We start from the raw sequence: 18,082 nt of genomic DNA on the forward strand, positions 1-18,082 counted from the left end.
ACCGGGGGCCCGCAGCCAGCACCCTGCGCCGGCCCCGCCCCGCCCCGCCCCGCCCCCAGCGCGGCTACCGGGGCGGGGCGGGGGCGGCCCGGCACTGCTCGCGAGGGTCTGGGGTGGGGGTGGGGGTGTGGGGGATAGGGGGGGAGGGGTGGGGAATAGGAGGGGAGGGGGTGGGGAATAGGAGGGGAGGGGTGGGGGTGGGGGATGGGGGAGGGGTGGGGGAGGGGAGGGGTGGTGATGGGGGGAGGGGTGGGGGTGGGGGGTGCCCCCTGGGGCCGGGCCTTGCCGTCGCCTCACCCCAGGCACTGGGCATGCACCCGGGCAGCCTTGTGCCCAAGGTTCGGCTGCCAGGGCCGGTGTGGGAGCCCCAAGGTGCCCGGCAAGCTGGCATCCTCTGGCTGCCATTCCCCCCCAGCCTCCAGAAGGCTGCCTGGTCACCACTGCCAGACTGCACAATCTGGCCATTGGCCCTCAATGCCAGTGCGCAGTGACACCATAGCTGCTCCAGACCCTGGGCTCCCTTGGGTCACCTGCCTCCCCCAGATCCCCAGGACATCAGATGGGGCCCACCCTTCCCAAGCACAAGGAGCCTGGAGAGCCAGGTGGCAAGGGAGGTCAGCACCAGAGAACAGAACATGCCTTTGCTCCCTCCAGGCCCCCTCATGGGGAACGGGTGGGGGCGGAGGGCAGAGAGAAGGCTCGGGCTGAGGTTCCCCTTGCTCAGCCCTGCGGGGAGGAACAAGCCTTGTTGCCCCATAAGCGGTTACCACTTCCTGCTGCCGGAAGAGACTCTTCTGCCTCCTTTCCCGGCAGCTTGCACCTGCTGTCCTAGGCCTGGGGGGCTGGGGGGGGCAGCCCTCTTCCTGCACCCTCAGAGCAAGGCCTTACTGAGCCTGGGGGCGTCTTGGGGCCTCTCTTAGACAGGAGTGCTGGAGTTTCCCTTCACCCCTCTCTACCAACTGGAAGTCACAGGCCAGGCCAACAGGTTTTTCTCCAGTATACTGAGAAGGCAGGATGCAGGTAGCAAGTGACCAGCCAGACTGGACAACTGTCTTCAGTTGGGTGGGAGGGAAATCCCTGGGGTATAGATGGTGGGGACAGGGGCGAAGGCAGTTAGGCTCTGGGCTCATGCCCAGGGGAGGCGGGCCTGTAGGCGCTAGTGTAAGGGGTCCGGGCATGTGTGTGCGTGGATGTCCAAGTCAGGCTCTGTGCAAATGTGGGCCCACGTGACCCGGACCTGCAGCTCTGGGAGGGAGGGGAGTCTGCGCAGGTACTTCCTGGCTTTCAACTGTGAGCATCTCGCTCGCCCAGAAGGGGAAAACATACGTCCTCAGCTCCCTGCCCCCCACCCCCAGTACCAAGGCCCTTCTCTCAGGTGCAGTGTGTGCACGGGGCACTGGGGCTTTTCGGACTGGGAGCAGGCCGGACCCCAGCGGTAAGGCATGCCCCTCATCGGCGAAACCCAACACAACAAACCTAGCCCCCTACCCTGTATCTGAGCCCTGACTGGTCGCCCAAAGTTCCTCCCCCATTCAACAGAGCCAGGCACAGGGCTCAAGCCCGCAGGAAACTGCGGCTGAACTGGTGTCGGCGCCTACGTTCAAATGCTCTCCTTCGTCCTTTTACTTTAGGACTCCAGAAATACTCACGTGAAGCCCCATTCAGCCACTGGTGTCAAAACTTGGGTAACGGGGCTTCCCTGGTGGCGCAGTGGTTGAGAATCTGCCTGCCAATGCAGGGGACACGGGTTCGAGCCCTGGTCTGGGAGGATCCCACATGCCGCGGAGCAACTAGGCCCGTGAGCCACAACTACTGAGCCTGCGCGTCTGGAGCCTGTGCTCCCAACAAGAGAGGCCGCGATAGTGAGAGGCCCGCGCACCGCGATGAAGAGTGGCCCCCGCTCTCCGCAACTAGAGAAAGCCCTCGCACAGAAACGAAGACCCGACACAGCCAAAAATAAGTAAATCAATTAATTAATTTAAAAAAAAAAAAAACTTGAGTAACTAGCCCTGGCTTTTAGGACGCTTTTTTGGCATTTAAGGCCATACTGCTTGCTCTGTCCTCAGCTCTATTGTTCCCCTTCAAAGAATCTAAATGGTGCAGAAGGGCAGGACCAGATCTGCGGGACCTTGCTAAGCCTGTTGACAAGTGGAGTGAACACTTGGTCCTGAGGGGTGACCGTAGGGCTGACGTGGTCAGGTCTGCTGGGTGAAGAATGGACCAGAGGGAGATGAGATCAACGGGGAGGTTGTTAACAGATGGCCACGTCAGACGAGAGCATGAACTGGACAGTGAGGCCCCTCCCATTTTCCCACAAATGAGCTTTCCAGGAGAAGTTTCACAATGGGGGTCCAGGTTGTGCACCTCTGTGTATAGGTTCATCCCCTGGGGAGACGTCCCCAGAGCCCACCCCCAGTCACACGGCTAGGGAACAGGAGTTCCTGCTTTTCCCACCCTCAGCCTTCCAGCCTCCGTTCGGCACCTAGCTACTGAAGCGGCCCCTCCCAGAGGCGGGTCCTGCAGAGAAGGAGGAAGTGCTGGGCCCCAAAGGTCACTCGGGTCTGCGGCTTCCCCTCTCTGCCCTCCGCCCTCGCCTCAGCTCCCGCCTCCGCCCAGGAAACCCAACCGCCTGGGGGCGGCCGAGCGTCAACGGGCCCTCCTGGGACGCTGGACGCAGAGGGCAGAGGGCAGAGGGCAGGCCCGACGAGGGAGGAAGGAGTGTGCCGCAGAGCACCGTGGGAGCCTCCGCGGGCTCCCTCCCGCCAGCGCTGGGGCGCGGCCGAGGTAGCGCGCATGCTCTCCCCCTCGCCCGCCCCGCCCGCCGCGCGGAGCCCAGCCTCGCCGCCGCCGGACCAATCAGAGCCTGGGAACGAAGCCCGGCGCGGCTTGCAAACCGAAAGGGACTGAAGCCAGGCGCGGAGGGCGGCGCGAGGCCCCGCCTCCGACAGCAAGCCCGCGATTTGAGCCTATCAGAACACAGCCTCCCTCCCCCCGCCAGCCCGCGCGTTAGCGGGCGCGCGCAGGCGCATCTTCCTGTTCCCGGCCCGCTCACGAGCGTACCGGGCTGCCAGTTGGTCACGTGGCAGGCGCCAGCCAGAGAGCGAATCGAGCTCCGTAGCAAATTATTCTGCGTAGCAGAGGAGCAGTGTGCCTTCTGCGGCAGCAGGCGCACAAGGTACAGTGACAGCTAAGGAGTGCTGAGCTCCGCTGGGAGGTGGGCGGCCCAGGCGGCCCGCCCAGGGATGAGGAGCAGCAAACAATGGCGCTGCAGCCAGAGGGAATGGCAGGGATGAAAGGCACAGGAGCCAATTTTAGGGTTAGAGTTGAAGCTATGAAAAACAGAGGGCTTACAGGCTGCATGAAATGACATTACGCATTTGTCAAAACTCACGGAGTGTACAACGCAGAGGGAAATGTAACTGTGGACTGTAGTTAACAATGTATCAATCTTGTCTCAAACAACTGTAACACTTGATACAAAATATTAATAGGGGAAACGGCGGGGGACGGGGGCGGGTCCACGGGAACTCTGTACTATCTGCTCACTTCTGTAAATGTAAAACCATGCTAGAAAGCAAGCCCACTGATTATTTTCAAATGAAGGCTTGGGTTAGGAAGTAGATTCAAGGGGTATCACGGTGATCGAACAGACAGGACTCGCTGACCTTTTGGTTTGCAGGGGAGGGAGGAATCAAGGACAGTTGCCAGGGCTCGAGCAACTTGGTAGCTGCTTGGGCCATTACCGAGATAGGACATTGGTAGAGAAGCTCAGCGGGCAGCTGGACTCAGGCATCCGGAGCCTGGCAAGGCAGCAGCAGAGCAGGGCTCGGAAGGCTCCCAGAACTCCAGGGTTTCCTTCCCCCGGGACCCAAAGATGGCTCCAAGCTATCAGACATCTCCAAAGCCCTGACAAAGCTCTTCCCTTCTACTTGGGCTTGGCAGGAAGCACTGTGCCAAAAGGATGTGAGGTCCACATCCACAGGGATGCAGAAGAGCCAGAGAGGGGCATACACACACCCCCAAAAATGTGCACGCTCGCACAGGTAAACTCCCCAAGGCCACTGGGTGAAGTTTATTGTGAAACCTCTCGGGGTGAGGATGGGATGGGCAGGCCAGGGCAGGGAGAGGAGCATGTGCAGGCTCTAGGAGGCTGAGTCAGAGGCCTCTGAGCTGTCCTTGACATCGGTGCTCTCTGTGGTCTCGCTGACCTCACTGAGGTCTTTGCTGTCTCCACCGCTATCCTCCGCAGCCAGGCCCTTTTCCTCCCGACAGGCCTCTCCCGAGCTCGGAAGCGAGTTGCCCTTGCCCTCCACCTTGTTCTCGATGGAGCCCAGCACCACGTGCCTGGCCTTCTCCTTCAGCTCCAGGTGCCGCCTCAGCTGCCCCCAGGAGCCCGGGGAGAAACGGGAGTAAGGAGACAGCACCTAAGTCTCTAGACCACGAAGGCCCTCTCCCGCCGCCCGTGCCTTGTCCCTTGCTGGCGGCGGGGGGCAGGATGAGAGGCAGCGGAGCCAGGGCAGGAAACAGGACTGAGCCCGACTCCCGGGGGGGAGCCCTGGCACTGTCCCCTCTGGGCCTGTTTCCTCTCCTGTAAAGTGGAGGTGCTGGGGCTTCCCTGGTGGCGCAGTGGTTGAGAATCTGCCTGCCAATGCAGGGGACATGGGCTCAAGCCCTGGTCTGGGAAGATCCCACATGCCGCGGAGCAACTGGGCCCGTGAGCCACAACTACTGAGCCTGCGCATCTGGAGCCTGTGCTCCGCAACAAGAGAGGCCGCGATGGTGAGAGGCCCGCGCACCGCGATGAAGAGTGGCCCCTGCTCGCCGCAACTAGAGAAAGCCCTCGCACAGAAATGAAGACCCAACACAGGCAAAAATAAAAAAAATAAAATAAAATAAAGTGGAGGTGCTCACGGCTCCCTCACGAGGCTGCTGTGGAGCCCTCTGAACGGCCCTGGCCGCCGAGGAGCCTTGGGCAGAACCCTGACTTTCTCTTCAGCCCGGTTCTGTCTGGCCCCTGAGCCTTGGAGCCAGCCACAGCCGTCCCCAGGCCCCGCGTCTCAGCATGTCCAGGGGCCTCCTCCCTCTCCTCTCACAGCAGCCTCTGGGCAGGACGGGCTTCTTCCTCGGAGAATGGAATCTTGGGCCGATGGCCTTCGTTAAAGCCCTACCAAGGTCCGGCTCCCCGCCTGCCAGCTACGGAAGCTGAGGTGAAGAGGGCCAGGACTCCCGGCGACGCAGCCTCCAACTGTCCCAGGCCGCCCCTGCTCGCCTTGCCTGGGGACTGCGGCCCTGGCCCCGCGGGACGCTTACCTCGTCGGCCATCTGGGTGAGATCCCGCTTCATCGCATACGCGTCTTCCCCATCTGCGTAGTATTTGGGCTCCACTTCGCTGATCCTGGGGGCAGCAGGTGGAGAGAAGGATGGCAGCCCACATCGGGGGCAATTCTCCTCAGCCTTCTGGCACCATCTGCTAGTGGGGCAGGGTGTCATTGCCCCCCCCCCAAGGACCCTTTGGGAGACATTTCCAACATGGCCTTCCCTCTGCTTTCTCCAACAGTAAGTAGCACCCAGCTCCTTTATTCCCCCCCACCCCTGGCGTCCTGCCACTGCCCCTCGTCCCTAACCTGGCCACCAAGGATCTGTGTCCGTGGTTTCCTGTGAACTGAAGCCCTGAATTGGGCAGTCCCCTCCCCTCCCCTCCCCGCCCTGCTCCCTGTCACTTCCTGGGCATGCATGGCTGGCTCGTATGCCTAACAGTTGGAACCGGGGAGGGGTGCTGCGGCCCCTGTTCTTGGTGGTCTTTACCAGGCAGCGTGGCCCCTAGCCCGAGCAGCTCAGGGGCCAAGCCTGCACTGGGAGGTGTGTGTGCAGACCTGGGCACCCTGCCACTGAGAAGGGAGCCAGTCTGGATGGCCCAGAAAGGCCCTGCCAGCCTTAAGACCCTAGAACTGTCAACCACCAGAGGCATTTGCATCCAGGCCAAAGATCCTGCCTCAGATGCCCAGCCCGGAGGCCACTTCCCTTCCCAACAGTCCCTCCTCATCCCCCACCAACCTGAAGCTGACGCTGTCTCAGTGGGCCCTCCATGGACAGCCCACCTCAGCCTCGCTTTCCAGCGGCTTTCACCACAACGTACTGGGCAGGGCAGTTCCCTGCTAGGCTCTCTCTGTCCTGTGCTGGGCACACAGAGACTGCCACATCCCTGAGTGGACCCACCCTCATCCGCTAGGACACCCAGGGCTCTAGATCCCTCCACTGCTCTTGCCACTGGCCCTTCCTGCGCGGACGTGCTCAGGTTTATGCTTTCTTCTGGTCCCGCTTAGATGCTTCTGGGTGCCTGGTCACTCTCAGTTCTGCTCCTCGGCTTCTGTTCCTGTCCTGGGCCCTTGTCTCTGCTTCCCAACATCCTCACCGCGCTGCCCTTCCAGCGTAGCCGCCACCAGCATCAAGCAAGAAACACCGAGCGTCCTCCGGAAGCACGACATGCCTCAAGCAGACTGCGGCAGGCAGGTAGGTGCTCTTGCCCCCAGGAGTGCTGTCCACGGCCCGCTCCCCATCTCAGCTAACCCTAGCCATCCCCACGCCCCTGCCTAGAAGGTAGTTCAGCCCATCTCAGCCACCTGGATAAGCCAGACCTGGGGACCATCCCACTCCATTAGAAAAATCTAGATCTACTTACTGAAAGTTGAGGGTGTTGGAATAGAGGTGCAGGGCGGCCCGGTTACTGCAGGGGAATAAGGCACTGCTGAGCGGTACAGACTAGGCCAGGCAGGGACAGCACGTCCCGTCCAGGTCCTGCCCCTCCTCCCGGTCCCCCTCCCCACTAATCCCACTTCCCGATCTTCTCCAAAAGCCAAGGCAGCCCAGGACCCACATCGAGGCAGTATCCCCGCTGGTGGTGGTGGGATGAATTGGGAGACTGGGATCGACATATATACACGAATATGTATAAAATAGATAACTGATAAGAACCTGCTGTATAAAAATAGATAAAATAAAATTCAAAAAAAAAAACAGACAGTATCCCCCACCTCACCCCCCCACCCCTTCCCTCGGCCCTGGCTTCCACCTCTTCCTGACATGCAGGGAGACATATTTGGCGTTGAAGTTCTCGATCATGGCTCGGGAGGCCTGGTCCATCAGCTTCTGAGCCAGGCCGAGGCGCCGGTGGGAACGCTTCACAGCCTGGTGGGAGAAAGGTGGGACCTCAGGGTGGCTCCAACTAACTTCCGCCCCCGCCCCCACCAGAGCCTGGGCGGGCCCTACGCACCAGCGAGGTGATGTGTCCATGGGGCACGTCATCCGGGTCCTCTTCCCTAGAGCAAGAAGAGAGGAGAGGGGCTAGGCGTGAACCCCAAAGTGCGTCCAGTCCCGGGACGGGGGAGAGCCAGGACTCTCCAAACCCCAGGCAGCAGCCAAAAGACACTTGCAGTGTCAATGGAAGACTGTTCAGTGCTAAAAGGAAAGGAGCTCTCAAGCCATGAAAAGACAAGGGGGAGACTTCAATGCATATGACTAAGTGAAAGGTGGTCTGAAATGGCTACACACTGTATGATTCTAATCATATGACCTTCTGGAGAAGGTGAAACTATGGAGACAGTAAAGAGATCAGTGGTTCCCGGGGAGAGGGGAGGGAGGGAGGGCAGTGAAACTACTCTGTTTGATACTATAGTATTGGATACTGTTGCTATACCTTTGTCCGTGGAAGGTAGAACTCAAAGAGTGAAACAATGTTAACTATGGACTTTTGTAATAAGGTAGTAATATCGGTTCACCCATTGTAACAGATGTGCCACGACATGTTAATGAGAGGAAACTGAACTAAAGAAATAGTCTATTAACAAGAAACAAAAAAACCCGACCCAGCCCAGGCAGCATGCATCAGAGGCGTGCAGTGTCGGTGTCCCTCCTCCCCCCGCCCCCAGGTCAGGCGCCAGGCTTGTCCCTCCGTCCTTGGTGACTCACATTTTGGCCAGGACATACCCCACAATCTTTCCATTCTCATCCTCAGCGATGTAAGAGAGCTGGGTGACAGGGAGGAAAGAGAAGGCGGAAAACAAGTTCCTGTCAGAGCTGGAGGCGCCCTTATCGGACACCTGGCCCCAGCGCCTGCCTGTCGCTGTGTGCGTGAGAGACAGAAGCCGATCCGGCAGCGAGTTCAGTGACAGCTCCTGACCTCCAGGCCAAGTGGCTTGGTTTTCCCACATCACACCGTGCGCCGTCCTTAACCCAGAAGAAGTGGACAGACACAGGTGGGAACACGGCCCCTACCTTGGCCCTGTTCTTCGCCCCTCTTCAAGGCACCTCCTATCCATCTCCCGCCACCCCAGCCGGAAACACTCAGGGCCTCATCGACCCATGCGCCCTCCGGACTCTTCACGACCTCGCGTGACCTCGCCGGCTTGTCTCAAGCCGACCCAGGGTGGAATTTCCTTGGCCTGGTTTCCCTCATCCCCAAATTCAACAGCTGCCCACCTGGGGCCAGGAAAGGCCATGGTAGAAATAATATTTCATCTGGTAGTTCTCGGGCAGGCACAGGAGGTTGCAGTGCTGCATGTTCATCAGGTCCTCTGGCTGCAGGGGAGGAGGGCAGTGGAATGCAGTCAGGCAGGGGGCTGCGGTGACTAAGTAGGCCTCTGTCGTGTTAGAACCCTGCTCTGTCTACTCAACGACACCCGCCCCCCCCCCCACAGGGCTGGGCGGGCGCTGGGACTATCTGTCTCTGCACAGGCCTGGCCCACAGCCGCTGTGCAAAAACTGACTGTTCCAGGAATGAACGTTGAGCGCCAGGAAGCTCCCCGACACCATCCAACGGAACCCCGACATCCGGAAAGAAGGGGTTCGCATCCCCGGCCCTGCGCCCCTGGCTCCCCCGGCCTCCTCTTCGGGTAGATCCAGCCCCACGGGGACGGTGGCCTTCACTTCTCCGCGCAGGGCGGCTGGCCCGGTGCTCGGCCGGGCCCCTCGGGAGTATGCGCACGCGGCCACCGGGCCCCGCTCCCACGCGGCGCGGACAGCCTCCGGCCCCGGCCCCTCACCCTCGCATTGCGGATGTTCATAACGGCGGCGGGGCTCGCGGCTCCCAGCGGGTCGTGAACGCGCAGTCAGCTGCCGCCGCGCTCCGAAGCGATGCCGGGGCTGCCAGGCCTGGGGCTGGGGCTGGGGCTGGGGCTGGGGCTGGGGCTGGGGCTGGGGCTGGGACTGGAGCTAGAGCTAGATCTGGGTCCCAGATCGCGGGGACGGCGGCGGAAGAGGCGGCGCGCGCCGGACCCGGCCACCGGCCGGAAGTGCGCGCTGCCGAGCCCGCCCGCCGGGCCCGCCCTCCCGGCCGCTGGGCCATGCGCAGGGAGGGCCAAGGGCGGGGTAGGGCCTCTCCGCGGGGCGGGCCGGGCCAATGGCCGGGCGGGCCCCGGCGCGGGGCGGGCCTGTTGGCAGGGTGGGAGGGTCCAGCGCGCGGGGCGGGTCACTGGCTGGGCGAGCAGGTGCCCTCCAGCCAAAGGCGGCGGTCGGTCCCCCACCCGACACCCCACAGACGCTCACACACACGGGCAGTGGAACAGGCTTGGCTTTATTCTGCGCCTCGGCGGGCGGGGTCGGCGGGCGGAGACCGGGCGCTGAGGGCCGCGGCCGGGGCGAGGCGGCTCAGCAGGTCACTCAGCATTTCCTCGCACATGGCGAGGCACCGCGGCACGTGGAAGCAGCCTGCGGGGAGAGGCGGGACGGCGGGTTGGGAGGGCCGTGGGCAGCCGAGTGCCCCGAGCCCCTGGGCCCCGCCCTTTCCCCCACTCACCTTTGAAAGGACCCCCCTTGATGGTGAGGGCGACCTTCCCCTCTCGGTTCAGGTAGCCAAACCATTCCCCGTACTCGGGATCGCGAAACTGCAATAACAATGAGGCAGTGACAGGCAGCGCCTGCAGGAACCGCCCAGATGCCACAGGCCTGGGAAAGGGGTGTTCACCGGTTCCACTAAACCGCTACCTCGGGGTCAGAGCCCGGGCTGACCCCCGGCTCCAGAATCAGTGCTCTTAAATGAGGTCCCGCCTCCTGGACAAATATGAAAGCAAGGGGCTTTTCCTTTTCCTTTTTCTTCAGGGGGGGGGTGGAGTTGTGAGTCTGCAGCTAGTTACCCCACTTGGGGAAGGGGCCGCAGGCTGTGAGATGAAACCTTGCAAGATGGAATTTAAAAAAACAAAAACAAAAACAAAAACCCTGCTTGGGACTACTGAGCTTGCGCTCTAGAGCCCGTGCACCACAAATACTGAAGCCCGCGCGCCTAGAGCCCGTGCTCCGCAAGAGAAGCCACCGACCGCAGTGAGAAGCCCGCGCGCAGCCACTAAGAAAAGCGCAGCGAAAAGTAAATAAATAACTACATATAATTTTAAAAAGTAACAATGAAAAAAGAAACAGAATCCTGAGGAGGTGCTGACCTGCCATGTAACTTTGTAACAAGTTATTCCTTTGGAGCTCCTGTTCCCTGCTTCAGAGGACTGTCTTCCAGTGGAGGAGATTGTAGATACCCATTGTAGATATCCCGCACAGAGGTCTGACTTCTGCCTGGCTCACCACAGGTCCCAAACACATCTCCCCCTCCCTCGGAGCCACCTGAAGCCTGCCCCTGCCCAGCAGCTCTGTTGACCCTCTCCAAATTCCTCGCTTCTCTCCTGCCCAGTTCCTTCCAGATGCTCCAGGACAGACCTCAGAGCCCTGGCCTAGGCCCTTCCTCTCCAGATAGAGACCTGAGTGGAGCCCCTTCTCAGAAGGACCATAGAAGAAATCAATGACATTGAAGTCCACTATCAAAAATGTCTTTTTAAATGGGGACCTATGAGTAGGTGTATTCTTCTTCATAGGGGGTAAAACTAGTTCTTTTTTTTTTTTTTAAAGCTATTTTTTTTTTTTAAAGATGACAGGTTTTTTTTTTTTTAACCTTTGGGTTTATTTATTTATTTATTTATTTATGGCTGTGTTGGGTCTTTGTTTCTGTGCGAGGGCTTTCTCTAGTTGTGGCAAGTGAGGGCCACTCTTCATTGCGGTGCGCGGGCCTCTCACTATCGCGGCCTCTCTTGTTGGGAGCACAGGCTCCAGACGCGCAGGCTCAGTAGTTGTGGCTCACGGGCCTAGTTGCTCCGCGGCATGTGGGATCTTCCCACACCAGGGCTCGAACCCGTGTCCCCTGCATTGGCAGGCAGATTCTCAACCACTGTGCCACCAGGGAAGCCCGTAAAACTAGTTCTGTATCTGTTCATTCTATCTTTCCAGTGACGTTACTCATGTCCTTACTTATTATTCGACTACTGGATATGACACGGGAAGATAACAAAGGATTTGACTGTTTTCCTGTCCAGCCTTTCCATGGATGTCTGAATTTTTGCTTTCTGTATTGTTATGACGATTAGTGCATAGTGAATTACCTGTTGTTTATAACTTTTGTGATTGTTCAATGCAATCTCTCTTTCTTGAAAATGTATTCCTTAAATTTCACTTTATGCAGTTAAGACCGATCACCTCGAACACATGTTCTCTATGAATGCATTCAATATTAACATATATCGCCTCTGGTCTTGTGGCTCCCGTGTTTGGAAGCAGCGATGAGCATGTGCAGTACTTGGAGATGCCTCTCTAACTGCAACATAATACGAACACATTTGGAATTTCTACTGGTGACAAAGTCGGACACTGCTAATACTGTGGTTCACTGCTTTCATTCATGATGGACGTGAATGCTGGATTTCAGTTAGAGGTTAGTGCAAATAAAGATGGAATTTTCTCTCAGGTTTCAAAGCCCACAGACCTCAGAATAAGACCCCCCTGGTGTAATCCCTCCCATACTGGGGTTTACTAATGGAGTGAGTCGTGGCCTTAGAAGCACATCGGGAATCTTCCTTCATTCCCCATCAGGCTCAGCACCCGAGGTGCCCCTGGGCAGCAGCTGGCACAGCGCATTACTCTGCTCACAGCGCTCGGGCCTCTGGGGGGCGGGGGGCCTGGTTTCCTTCCTACCTCACAGCTGATTCTTGTCTCCCTTGCTGGGCCTGCCTATTCCCTCTCTCCTTTCCTTCTGTACTCCAAGCTTACCTTGCCTCACGGCTTCCAGTATCATCTGTATCCTTATGACACCCAAACCCTCGTGGCCAGCCCACACCTCTCCCACTCGATCACACTCTGACCCCTGAGCCGCTGCAGCTCCCACCCCGGGCCAGGCCCCCACTCACTAGCCAGGATGACAGCCACAGCCCGGTCTCCCTGCCTTTGCCTGGTGCCCTATGGCCTCCCCTCCTGAAGCCCCAGCTTTTCTCCTTCCCACTAACCCCCAGTCCCCTGACCTTGCTTTATTTCCCAGAGCTCTCATCACCATCTATGTTTGCTGGTTTACTTGTTTATGGTCAGTCCCACCAGCACCGAAATGTGAGCTCCAGTGGGGCAGGGGCCACTCTCTTGACTGAACAGAGGGCACCAGGGCCGGGACTTCCAGGAACTCTCAGACCTACTGAGGGACCACGTCCGGCGAGGGCGGGAAGGAGGGGGTGTGCCCCGCCTGCGGTCTCCTCCACACCGCCGCTGAGACCAGGAAGCAGCACTTACCCGGCGGAAAGTGTACTCGGCCACCTGGTAGAAGATCTTCAGCAAGGCGGAGTCCCCGCTCTCACTGTAGCCCATGAGGAAGGCGATCATGGCTTCGCTGTGCGGCCACCAGAGCTTCATGGCCCACTCCAGCTGAGAGCAGAGCGGAGGCAGGCATCTGAGAGCCCTGGACCCCACTCCACCACCCCTCTCAGCAGGAGAGTCACCCCCATCTTTCGGGCCCTGTCTCAGACTCCATCTGGCCCAAGCTCTTGGAGCTCAAACGCGGGACGAACGTCTCTGGGGGTCTTAACCGCCCGTCAGATCACGACTAGCTTCCTGAGCCAGATGCAGCCCAAGTAGCCCCTCCCAAAGGGCAGGGCTGGGGCGGGTGCCCCTTGAGCCCTGGAATCGAAACCCTGGCTGTGTTGTCAGTCTGTCTAAAGCCCCTCGGACACTCAGCTCCTGCTGGTGGCAGACTCAGCCACCCTCTGCAGAGCTCAGCAGGATCAAGGCACAGTCAGGCCACAGACCTAAGGGAGCAAATCTGCTCCCACTGCTGATGCCTTAGGGTCACTCAGAGAGCCTTTCCAAGATGAAGGGCCATGTGTCTCCGCGTGGGCATGGTCTGCGCTCCCTCACGGCCTCCCTGTGCATGTGAGGTTGAGGACCACCGGCACGGGAGTCGAGCTTCCCACTGGGGTCACACTGGGCAGGTTCACTCCTCCGAGCCCCAGGTCCCCCTCTCTGTAATGGGTGATGACAGCACGCACCTCCCTGGGCAGAAAGCCTTCAACAGGCTAGTACCATGTAGCCCTGGGTACATTCCCACCTGGGTGGGGCATAGGCCGTCAGCATCCTGGAAGTAGAAGAGACCTCCATGGTCAGGATCCCATCCAGAGCGGAAAGGCAACAATAGGAACTTGTCGATAACGTGGGCTCGAAGTTTGGGGTCACCTCTCCGGATGGTGTGACGGAGCAGGAACCAGCCAGCTTCCAGCGCGTGGCCTGGTGAGGGCTCGGGGTAAGGCAGGCAGCGTGTCCTCCCCCAGGCGGGGGGCCCAAGCGCTGTGCCGACCGCTGACTCCCTTCCTCTCTTCCTCACTGTGGGGCCCGCTTTGAGTCCCCAGCCCTGCCGGTCTGCCCCAGAGCCACTCTCCTGCTGCTGAAGCTCCAGCGTGGGAGGCCCGTCCCTCCTCCTCTGTCTGGTCCTCTGTGCGCTGAGGGTGGAGGGAGGAGGGCACTCCCCGCATCTGAAGTCCAGAACCAAGGCTGAGCGCCCCCCTCACCTGGGTTCTGGTGTCTCCCCAAGCAGCCGGAAAGCTCCTCGCCATCCTCTGACACATTCTCCAGCACAGCCTGCCCACCCCTCTGCCGAGGGAGGAGTAGAAGGTAGCTTGGCCTTCAGCACCCCCTGACCCCCGCCCCATCATCCAACAAGAAAGACGCCCCCTCCCACCCTCCCTCCCTCCCGATCTGCAGGCTTGGGTGGCCTGGCTCAGAGGGGCTTTGGAGGAGGAGCCGATTCACTCCCAAGGGTCTGGGCCTGTCCTAAGCCTTGCTTTGGGCCTGGGCCCCTGATGTGGGGAGGGTAAGACACTGAACAGAGGCTGAGACCGGGAGGACTGGGCTGTCCAGAGGCCTGGGACGAAGTTGCGTCCGGCCAGGCTTCCTGCTGCCTGACGCGCCTGGGGCTCTGGCACCCACCCCGGCTCCCCCGGGGCCCTCCTTCCCTTCCCGAGGGTTCTGGGCCGCACCTCGCCCCATCTCCCCGTCTGTAAAGGGAGCCATCGGGGCCCAGCTCCGAGGGGGGCGGGTGCGGGCGGAGGAGGCGCCCCGGGGGCGGGGAGTAGGGCGTCGCCCTGCCCCCCAGCCCCCCAGGCCCTGTCTGGTAGCCGCCGCCCGCCTCCTGCCCTGCCCCCACCTGGACATGCCGCAGAATCCTCCCGGCGCACCAGTCCCCCAGCTCCGCGTAGCTGCCCGCCAGCTCCTCGTCGGCCTCCCCGAGCTGCTCCACCAGGCTGAGCAGCACCATGGGCACCGCCATGGACTCCGAGGCCGGGGCCCCGGGCAGCTGGGGCCGGCCCAGCCCAGAGGGGTCCTCCCGCACCCAGTGCACGATCTGATCCATCATCTCCACCGCTTCGCTCTGCAGAGGCGTGAGGGGAGGCCCAGGCTGAGGCTGCATCCCATCCAGTCTGGTCCCCCGGGTCCTGACCTGCTGGGTCCCCAGCCCTGGGGTGGGAGAACCATGTCCCCCCAGCCACTCACAGGACACCTTCACCAAGGCCTGCTCTGGGCCTGGCCCCGGGCTGGGGGCGTAGACCATTCCCAGACAGTGAGCTCAGGTTTGAAAGCAAGAGGGGGCCCAGGGAGGAGGGAGCGGCCCTCTCCCGGCCAGGGCAGGGCACGGATTGATCCCTGTGAAACTGAGCAGGACCCTGCAGAGCCTTCTGGGGGGGTAGACCCCCTGTATCCCTTGCCTCTTGTCTGTAGAAAAGCTTTAGCCTCCTAGGCCTTCCCCGAGTTCCAAAGAGCAAATATAATCATAGAAGTGAGAAAATGCAGAAGCAAAGGAAAACAGATAAGCAACACAAAATAATAATAGTTTAGCCGTAAAAGAAAGTCATGGACCTTTAGTTGCTCCTCAAGGGCTATAGATCATATCCTGAGTCATATCCCTGAGTTGTTTTGCAGATACTAAGACCCCCACCAGGTGGAAGAAGGTAAGGGCATGCTGACCACCGGCGTGTAGACCCCAGACCACTGGAACCAGAAGGTTGATGATGTTGACTCCCTCCCGAAATACCACCTGGTTACCTCACCACCAACCAATCAGAAGAACGTCCATGAGCTGATCAGGTATCCCGCCACCCCCTCCCTCACCTTGCCTTTAAAAGCCCTTCCCCAGAAGCCATCGGGCAGTTCGGGTCTTTTGAGCAAGACCTGCCCGTTCTCCTTGCTTGGAGGCTTGCAATAAACCCTGCACTTTCCTTCACCTGTAGACGCACAGTGACAGTACAGCGCAACCAGGGGGGGTGTTACCAGCAGCCCCGGGCTGTGGGGGCCCAGAGGAAGGACTGACGGTGACGACAGACCCAGCCCTGCACACAGGACCCGGGGAGGGGTTCGCACGCTGAATGGGAATGCTCCGGCAGCCATGCCCAGGGCAGGCGAGGGCACGGAGACACGCAGGGCAGCCTTCCTCCCATGCACCTGGTACTGCGCGTCCCCTGTCACCCTCCACAGCTCATTCATGGCCATGGTGTAGAAACACTCGCTGAAGATGGTCCGCTGCACCTTGACCGGGCGGCCGTCCCTCGTCAGCACAAAGGCACACTTCTTTGCAGGAGGTGCCACTCGGGCATAACGCAGCAAAAATTCGCCACCTGCTGGTCAGGAAGGTGGCCTGCTAGAACTTGGGTGAGGATGCCACCGCCTCCCCCTTCCTCCCTACCTGCGAGCATACCGGGCCCTTTGCTGCTTCTAGACCCCTCTAGGAACTAGGCACCTAGGAGCACGTGTGCTACAGAGTGACTTGGAGCGGCCTCTGGGGAGATGGGGACACGGAGGGGGCACCTGCTTTAGCTGCATTCAGAAGCTCAGGGCGGCGGAAGCGCTCAAGCTTGCGGTACAGGCGACAATACATCCACACCTGTGGGGGAGTGGAGGAAACATGGCTTAAGTGGGGAGCGGCCCAGTCCTCAGGGCCGGGATGACGGCGAGTCTCGGGTGCCCCTGTCGTACCTGCCTCCCCTGCAGCCAGACGTACTTGAGGTCGTCATACACCTGCCCGTCACGGCCAAGGCACGTGAAGAAGCCCCTGTGGGACATGCACAGGGTTAGCCGAGCGGGGCGAGGAGCCCAGCAGGCCGGAGTCAGCTGAGTGAGGTGGGGACTCAGGAGGGGCAGGGACTGCGCCCAGGGCCCGAGCAGGGCGAGGCGCACCCGTGCTCCTGGTCGTGGGAGTGCTCCAACCAGAAAGCCACCACGACGTCCAGCTCGTGCCCCACACGCTCCTTCCAGGACTGCAGGGTCTCTCTCTCCTTCTCCATGTCCTGGGGAAACTTGGACTTGGAGGCACAGCTCCCCCTCAGACCTCCCCATCTTTCCGGGTCCCAGCCTCCTCAGTGGGCCCCTTGGTGCCCCAGCTCACCCCAGGCTCGAGTGGACCCCAGGGCTGGGTCCCCCAGGCCCCCAGGCCTCGGGACCCACCCCTGTGCCGGTCTGCCCTCCAGACCCAGACCAGCCCCAGGACTGACCCCGCCACCCTGGGGAGCCTCCAGGACAAACCCTCCTCCCACCCCCTCCCGGGCCCCACGCCACTGGCCTGCCACACTCGGAGACTCCGGCTCATGCCCCCCTCTCCTCCAGGAAGCCGCTCGGAGCCGAGCTGGTCGCAGTCGCGTGACTGTCACTCAGCTGACCCAGCCTAGCCCCACCCACCCCTCCTCCCTGGGGTTCCGCCCGGGCCTGGGGGCAGAGCCCGCAGTGGGGGGGGGGGGTGCGGCTTGGCTGGCTTGCGACTCCACCCCGCCCTCCGGCTGCGCCCCGACTCTTGGCCCACCCACCCCACCTTTGGGCGGCAGAGTCCCACGGAGCCCCTCTGCTGGGCACCCTCCGTTCAAGATCCTCCGGTGGGAAGTGCTGGGTGAGCTGGCAGGAGGACGGTCTGGGACGGGGGGTGGGGGGGCCGGCAGGGGGCTGGACAGGGCGGGGCGTGGGCCCGGGTGCAGCTGGAAGTGGCTGAACTCCTGGGCCCCTCTGACCTGGGCCCCCACCGGGTGGGCAAGTCCTCTCTGATGAATCAGCTCCTCAGCACCTGACCCCTTCGCCCCAGTGACGGCAGCTCAAGGCCAGGCAAGAGTGGGCATCCTGGGCCCTCTCCGCCGTCAGACTCCCGAGTTCCCCAGGCATATCTTCCAGCACCCGCATCTGGTTTTCACTTCACGGCTCTGTGACTGTCTGATTAGGTCAGGTGCTCTGAGGAAGGCTGGCCGAACTGTCGCCTACTTGCCCAGCCAGCGGAAGAATTATGTGGAGGGGGCATTCCAGGGACCCTGGGCTCCTAGTGGGGCTCAGGGAAGCTTGGCCTTCAGGGCGCGTCGCCCCGTCTTCCGGAAGGAGGGACAGCAGCCCAGGAGTGTCCTACAGCCCTGGGACAGGGGCCTGGCGCCCCTGCGGCTCCCGCAGCTGTGCGCTGGTCCCGACAGCACGGGGGGCCGGCAGCTGCTGTGCCCCTCCACCGTCCGCCTTCCCTTGTGCCTGCGTAGGGGGGTCCCAGCCGTGGGCCCAGCTGGGCTGGTGTCAGCCGCCTGCCTGCGGATCCCCTGCCTTCCAGGCACTCTGTCTCCCTCACGCCTAGGCAAGGAGGAGCCCTGCTATGGGGAGGGTTCTGAGGTTCTTACGGGTGGCCCCCGACCCTGGGTCCCAATCCCAAGGTGAGAGCCGGTGGCGTTCCCGTCCCTGTGCGGGGCTGCAGCCCGGTATTTTGAGACCGGTGCTGAAGACACCAGCAGCG

The 18,082-nt window shown here is 61.1% G+C and overlaps 2 protein-coding genes across 5 annotated transcripts; both read right to left on the reverse strand.

Moving 5' to 3' along the window:
• Positions 1-4,044: 4,044 nt before the first annotated feature.
• Positions 4,045-9,285, reverse strand: NAA10 (N-alpha-acetyltransferase 10, NatA catalytic subunit). Of its 2 annotated transcripts, none has more exons than XM_057538408.1 (8): positions 9,039-9,285; positions 8,476-8,574; positions 7,984-8,024; positions 7,271-7,316; positions 7,070-7,185; positions 6,680-6,724; positions 5,311-5,395; positions 4,045-4,379 (listed from the first exon to the last, which is right to left on the reverse strand). In XM_057538408.1, exons 1-8 carry the CDS (start codon positions 9,057-9,059, stop codon positions 4,143-4,145), a joined length of 690 nt encoding a protein of 229 aa, XP_057394391.1. In that variant the 5' UTR covers positions 9,060-9,285; the 3' UTR covers positions 4,045-4,142. The 2 variants fall into 2 exon arrangements, with proteins under 2 accessions (XP_057394391.1, XP_057394390.1); XM_057538407.1 differs by having other exon boundaries at positions 7,966-8,024; positions 9,039-9,283.
• A 268-nt stretch (positions 9,286-9,553) lies between these two features.
• On the reverse strand, positions 9,554-17,236 carry RENBP (renin binding protein). Of its 3 annotated transcripts, none has more exons than XM_057538406.1 (11): positions 17,138-17,236; positions 16,510-16,619; positions 16,309-16,384; positions 16,141-16,216; positions 15,778-15,953; positions 14,486-14,710; positions 13,851-13,932; positions 13,394-13,569; positions 12,583-12,714; positions 9,791-9,878; positions 9,554-9,702 (listed from the first exon to the last, which is right to left on the reverse strand). In XM_057538406.1, the coding sequence occupies exons 2-11, from the start codon at positions 16,614-16,616 to the stop codon at positions 9,569-9,571; spliced, it is 1,272 nt and encodes a 423-aa protein (XP_057394389.1). In that variant the 5' UTR covers positions 16,617-16,619; positions 17,138-17,236; the 3' UTR covers positions 9,554-9,568. The 3 variants fall into 3 exon arrangements, with proteins under 3 accessions (XP_057394389.1, XP_057394388.1, XP_057394387.1); XM_057538405.1 differs by lacking the exon at positions 17,138-17,236 and adding an exon at positions 16,892-16,971 and having other exon boundaries at positions 15,778-15,950; XM_057538404.1 differs by lacking the exon at positions 17,138-17,236 and adding an exon at positions 16,892-16,971.
• Positions 17,237-18,082: the final 846 nt, after the last annotated feature.

The sequence above is a fragment of the Balaenoptera acutorostrata genome, chromosome X (genome assembly GCF_949987535.1).
Source record: "Balaenoptera acutorostrata chromosome X, mBalAcu1.1, whole genome shotgun sequence".
Lineage (NCBI taxonomy): Eukaryota > Metazoa > Chordata > Mammalia > Artiodactyla > Balaenopteridae > Balaenoptera > Balaenoptera acutorostrata.

Bases quoted from the DNA above. Each gene is read 5' to 3' on its own strand.
- NAA10 (XM_057538407.1), bottom strand. From the start codon at position 9,059: ATGAACATCCGCAATGCGAGG. The intron at 8,575-9,038 runs GTGAGGGGCCGG...CCTCCCCTGCAG, and splicing joins TGAACATCCGCAATGCGAGG to CCAGAGGACCTGATGAACAT. The intron at 7,186-7,270 runs GTGCGTAGGGCC...TTCTCCCACCAG, and splicing joins ATGGACACATCACCTCGCTG to GCTGTGAAGCGTTCCCACCG.
- RENBP (XM_057538404.1), bottom strand. From the start codon at position 16,918: ATGAGCCGGAGTCTCCGAGTGTGGCAG. The intron at 13,570-13,850 runs GTGAGGGGGGCG...AGCCCTCACCAG, and splicing joins GGGGAGACACCAGAACCCAG to GCCACGCGCTGGAAGCTGGC. The intron at 12,715-13,393 runs GTGGGAATGTAC...CTCTGCTCTCAG, and splicing joins ACGGCCTATGCCCCACCCAG to CTGGAGTGGGCCATGAAGCT.